General features: G+C 51.6%; 3 protein-coding genes across 3 annotated transcripts; 1 reads left to right on the top strand and 2 right to left on the bottom strand.

Annotated features, from left to right (window-relative positions):
• Positions 1–288: 288 nt before the first annotated feature.
• NGA_0459100 (ef-1 guanine nucleotide exchange domain-containing) lies at positions 289–2112 on the bottom strand. The gene is made up of 4 exons (XM_005853718.1): positions 1969–2112; positions 1686–1690; positions 1446–1481; positions 289–1033 (listed from the first exon to the last, which is right to left on the bottom strand). Exons 1-4 carry the CDS (start codon positions 2066–2068, stop codon positions 668–670), a joined length of 507 nt encoding a protein of 168 aa, XP_005853780.1. The 5' UTR covers positions 2069–2112; the 3' UTR covers positions 289–667.
• Positions 2113–2408: 296 nt separating this feature from the next.
• On the top strand, positions 2409–3293 carry NGA_0459200 (uncharacterized protein). The gene is made up of 3 exons (XM_005853719.1): positions 2409–2663; positions 2893–2979; positions 3093–3293. Exons 1-3 carry the CDS (start codon positions 2573–2575, stop codon positions 3149–3151), a joined length of 237 nt encoding a protein of 78 aa, XP_005853781.1. The 5' UTR covers positions 2409–2572; the 3' UTR covers positions 3152–3293.
• A 620-nt stretch (positions 3294–3913) lies between these two features.
• NGA_0459000 (uncharacterized protein) lies at positions 3914–4804 on the bottom strand (the record flags this gene model as incomplete). The annotated part of the gene is made up of 1 exon (XM_005853717.1): positions 3914–4804. The coding sequence occupies one exon, from the start codon at positions 4802–4804 to the stop codon at positions 3914–3916; it is 891 nt and encodes a 296-aa protein (XP_005853779.1).
• Positions 4805–5352: the final 548 nt, after the last annotated feature.

Below are 5352 nucleotides of genomic sequence, written 5' to 3'. Positions count from 1 at the left end.
AGAAGTTTAGAGCCATTTCCACGCATAGCTTGGAGCTTGGAGTAAGGGCATCTCAATTGCATCGCTAGCGAAGTAACGAACAACTTTCAAAAACCCGCCGAAATGCGTTGCTACGCTTATCATGTGTGGTACCAGCGCACAAGGAGGGGGAAAAAATATATGGATGGTTTCCATATTGGCATGCACAACATTTAAAGGAAGAGTTTTTGTTGTTGCAAAGAATTTGATTTGAAATCTGTCTTTCGAGTCGCCCGCCTACGCTGCCAAACAGGCTCAGATAAAATAGTGTTCAGGAAATAAGTACCATAAGATATCCATGCACATGATAATTGGGCATAGTTTCAAATTGCTGCTTTGAACAAGCACTTCAAGGATTCTTAATTCATCCGAGTTTTGTTATTTAGAACTCGGGGTATGCCCTGCAAAAAGGGGAAAAAACACCTCTCTACGAGTATATCGGTGGGTAAAGCGCCCTCCAAAACAAGCAACTTGATTCAAATGGCGTTTCCTTCTTCTTGTGACGAGACAAGCAAAAGGTTCTCATCCTATTGCAGACACTCTCTCCCAAACGCGTGGCGCTGCCCTCGGCTCCGAGATAATGAGTTTCCCCCACCATTAAAAAGAAGTCGCTGGCACCATCACCCATCATTCTACACCGCTTCCGGTTTTAGAGTTTGTTAAAAGAGTTGATGTCCACGGACTGCACACTGTCCTCCATGGCCTCGATTTTGTCCACCACGTCATCGATAGAGACTTCGTCGTCGAAGACGACAAGGGAGATGATCAACTTGAAAATTCCAAAGGCGACGGGCGCCTTGTTGTAACCCTCCCCCCAGGTCAAGCCGGGGGGGCAGACCTCCTTCTTGATGGTCTTGTATAGCGCATCCAGGTCCACGTCTGTGTCCGTGGGTTTTACCTCCAAAACGATCTGGGACCGATCCCGTTTCTTGTTCGCTTTCTCCTTGGCCTCCTTCTCTGCCTTCATGGCCGCCACCTGCTCGGCGCGCGACATCGTTGCCTTGGGGGTCTCATCCTGTTAGGAAAAGAACCAAAAAAGGGGGGATCGGGGTTAGCAGGCAAGTAGGGTTGGAAGAGGGGAGGGAGATAACAGGTGGGGTTGACAGGATGAGAGAGGGGCCGCCACGCCGGTGAAGATAGGAGGAGAAAGGCGCGTGGACGCAGACGATCAGAGCAGAATAGCGACATTGTACAGGATGGATATGCTGGTCTCAACTGGGAAAAGAAAAGAAAGAGACGCCACCGGGGAGGCAGGAATTGAGCACACGAAAGTCTACTGCTGTACCCCCCAAAATCTCCTGGCATCTTCCCAACGGCGAAGTCACACGCACAGACCACTATTGAGGAGACATCATTTTACAGATGACAGAATCCTGCGGGAGGCCATGAAAGGGGGACAGAAGTGTTCCCGTTATAACAAACCATACCTCATCGTCCCCGAAGAGATCCATGTCATCGTCCTCCTGTCGTGCGTGGTACGTTCCGAAACAAGACAAAAACGATGGAAAATGAGATGTGAGACGAAAAGAGGCTCGGCCACTAAGGGCACCTACGACAAGGGGGGGGCAGACGAAAGAGAACAAGATGGCCAACGGGGGGAACCTACGACGGCATGACGAAGTCTGCCATTCATTATTCACACAACGTATACTATCCGATAAACTTACCGCAGCTGGTTTTTTTGTGGACTCTAATGACATATTGACGTTACACAATGCAGGAATCGTGTGTAGGAATGGCGTGGGAGAGATGAGAAGTGTGAAAGAAAAATGCCCGTGATTTGTCAGCCGTCAATTGTTGTCGTGGCCCTTCATGGCAGACCCGAACATTCCTGACATGTTTTTGCCCAATTACGTAGCAGACACTGCATGACGAAAGCTTTGTGGTTGCGTTTCCGGAGCCTCACACATCTCTCCCACCCCGTGATTTTCGCCCTTCGGCAACACTTACTCGCAGCAGGAGCTGCCTTGCCGGCTGGAGCACCAGCGGTGCCGAAAAGAGCATACCCAAGGGCCACAGAGAGCTCGTCGTATTGCATGGCGTAGGTCATTAGGCTGACTTGGAGTGCTGAACAAGTAAGTGTCTTTGTCTACTACATGGGGTGGGGAGGCAAGGTTGACTGGGTGGTGAGAACGCTTTGCATGTATGTATGACACAAACGTGCATAGAAACCTGGTTATTCCTCCATTATGAACAACACTGCACCCTATGCGCTTTGTGTAGTAGTCATGGTGAATCATTTGACGTCTAGGTCGTCTTTATGAGTGTGGATTGGCCGACTCCCGATGGAAGGAACCAGGCGCGGAGGGAGCAACGCCTGCGTCGCTTTCTGGCATCGAGCGATAATATTCCTCATAAGCATGTCTCACGTGCCCACACCTTACACCCACACACGGCAGGAAACCAACTGGCATTGTCTTTGACGTGCTCCGGCCACAAGTTTTTTTGAGACAAAGGATTGCTGTCCTTGGATTCGTTTTGGCCTTGCTTCCTCTCGACCTCCTTATATACTACTCTACGCCCCGACTTCTGGACAGACGCGCCTCCACGGCTGATGGCCTTTACAATTTGGAGCCTTTATAAATCAGGCTTACTCTTTACGAATGGGGTGGCTGTTTTGCATCGAAAGCGCTTTTTGCGGAAATGTGAGTGTGGCAGATGCATGCACGAAGGGCCTCTTCGGAACCACTAGAGTTTTTTTTGACTTTTTCGCAAGTGCTAAGATCTGATCACATACAACTGAACTGGGTCACATCACTCATGATAGTCTAGCTATGATCAAAAGCACTTCTTCTCATGGGTCCTTTCTGCGTTCGTACCCATTTATTTTCCCGTTTATTTGTATTTCTTGCCATTCCCTTTCCCTATTCCTAGATGGCTTGGACGTGGCCGAGGTAGCCGACACCACGTCCATTAGAAACCAAGTGGTTGGTCTGCTGAATGCCGTCCAATATCTGAAAGGTACGCAGCTTGTGTAGTTTCGATGAGAAGGGCCTAGCTTTAAGGCAAGATGGTCACATAATCTTGTGGCCTCACCAACCTTTTATATCCTACTCCGGTACATTGCCTCCCAGTGCCCCTGATCGCCCTCAACATCGTCACAGTCGTCATTGAACTCCTCTTTGGCGGGTAAACTTGGTCTCGTGAGTCTCTTCGACGGTCATGGGCGTGTATAAGTAGAGACACAGTGGGGAGGGGGTACAGTGACCACGCATGAAAAAAGACCCCTGTCAATTTTCGGACGAGGACAGGGGATAAAGAAGCCTCTTTGCCAGTTGTCTCCCATCAAAATGTTTCTTTCAAGATTTAAAAATGTGCACAAAATCAGCTGGTGTCACCATCGTCTTCACTCATCCAGTGTCTGGGCCTCTAGACTCCCAAACTTCTCCTTATGCACACCTTGATCTCCACTTGTCATTGACGACAAAGTCTGCATGACGATAGGGACATCTTTCAAGCTGTCCATCGGTGGAAGCATTTGAGATTTGCAAGCTGTCCGCCGTTGGAAGCGTTTGGACAGCACAAAGAGACCAGGTTCACACGGCGCAGCATGTGGATACGTGACATTTTTTTGATTGCTGACGCTTCCTGCCTCCATCATGCGACACTATTCTTTCCCTATTTTTCCCTGTCACCGGTCTTTCGGTCCACTGTCTTCCGTGTCTCCCGCCCCACGCCCCGTGCCTGTAGTCTCCACTCTTAGGCGGTATCGACACGCAATATCGACACGACGCATATTTTCTATCGTCCGCCCTTATTTTCTTACTTTCAAGTCCCGTCGTCCCTTCCTCTAGTGCTCGGTAGGCCACAGCACCCCGTTGCCTCCCTTAAGACCATACTACCTGAAGCATCCGTACCCCCCAAAGTATCCTTATTCCCGCTTTACTCCCCCCTCCTACGCCGTACAGACACTGCCTTGCAAAAACGCCGTCGAACCCGGGCAAGCCGCCTCTACCTCCTCCACAAATTCAGTTGGCACGCTGCCAAAGGTTTGCACATACTGGGCGTAGCAGCAGGAGAGATAAAAATCGCAAGCAGGGCCTCCGTCCTCCGCGTCTCCCCCTACCCCCGGCACTGCCGCCCGTTTCACCGCGCAAAACTCCTCGTCCTTGGGGTCCTTGATGCAACCCAGGCGCAGGCCCGGGTAATCCACGGGGAAGGTGGGCCCTCCTGAGGTCGTGGCGGCCGGCGTGCGTGCTGTCTGGGCGGGGGAGGCCGCCGACGCAACCGCAACGCTCCCATTCCCCGCGTGCACCCTTCCCCCCGGGAACTCCACCTGGACGGCGCCCGTGCCCGGATCTCTTGTCACGGTCGTACCAGGGGCCTGTACATCCACACTTCCGCCCGGTCCTGTGGATACCGCGGCTCCCGGTACGTCGACAACCACTCCTCCGGCCGCCGAGCCGTTCCCTCCTACGCCAGGGGAACACCGCAAGCTGTGGGCAAAAACGGCCCGGGTCCAGGTGTCGCCGCAGGGTGTGGTGCAGAATGTGTCCATAGTAATTTTCCGGATTTTCGGTTTCGAAGTCCCGGCGAAGGTGGTGGTCGACTCGTAGAAAGCTGGCAAGGCTGTCTCGCACGTCGGTTCCGCGGCCGTATCCCAAGGACCCAAATTCGCACACGTCACGTTGCCAATGCTCGTGGGAGTGAAACCATGAACGCTGGTACCGTTTCCATCCGTATTCACTGAACCCCAGGGCGTCGACACCGAGACGCCTCCATCCTCGTTCACATTGACCGATATACTGGGGAGGTCCACGACCGTCGCAAGCTCCCTCGGGGACATCTCACCACGGAGGGAAGCATCATTGAAGCGAGGAGATACGACAAGGAGTGTGCAGCTTAAAAGGAAGGTGGAAGTCGAAAATACGCACTTCATCCAGAAAGCGCTCGGTGATAATCTGTACGGTCGGATAGTAACAGTAATGAGACCAAAATTTGCGCATCGCGATCAAAAGACGCCACCATCAGCACAAAGCATTCCTTACGCAAAACCAAGAAGATAAAGATAAGAAACAGAAAAAACAGAAAAGTCCATTCAATAGTGGGCTCAGAAAAGGATGTGCACCCTTGCTTCGAAGGAGGTGCAGGAGCCAAGCGTACGATTCGCGTCGGTCGACAAGGACACACACACCAAATATAACCATATACGCCAAAAATGGGTACAAGGTCGCGTTATATATGGCTAACAGCATGGTTTTCCAGCATGAGTGTGATTTGATCCATGTGACCGGTCACGAAGTAGAATATTCTGAACAAGACAACAAGTGACCAGCCAGGGAAAGAGGTTCAACTCGACCCTTCCCTTGTCTGGGCGAGAAGCAAACGAGAAAT

Source organism: Nannochloropsis gaditana (genome assembly GCF_000240725.1).
Source record: "Nannochloropsis gaditana CCMP526 unplaced genomic scaffold scaffold770, whole genome shotgun sequence".
Taxonomy (NCBI): domain Eukaryota; class Eustigmatophyceae; order Eustigmatales; family Monodopsidaceae; genus Microchloropsis; species Microchloropsis gaditana.
The sequence above is the reverse complement of the archived record's forward strand: the minus strand, read 5'-3'. Positions and strand labels throughout refer to the sequence as shown.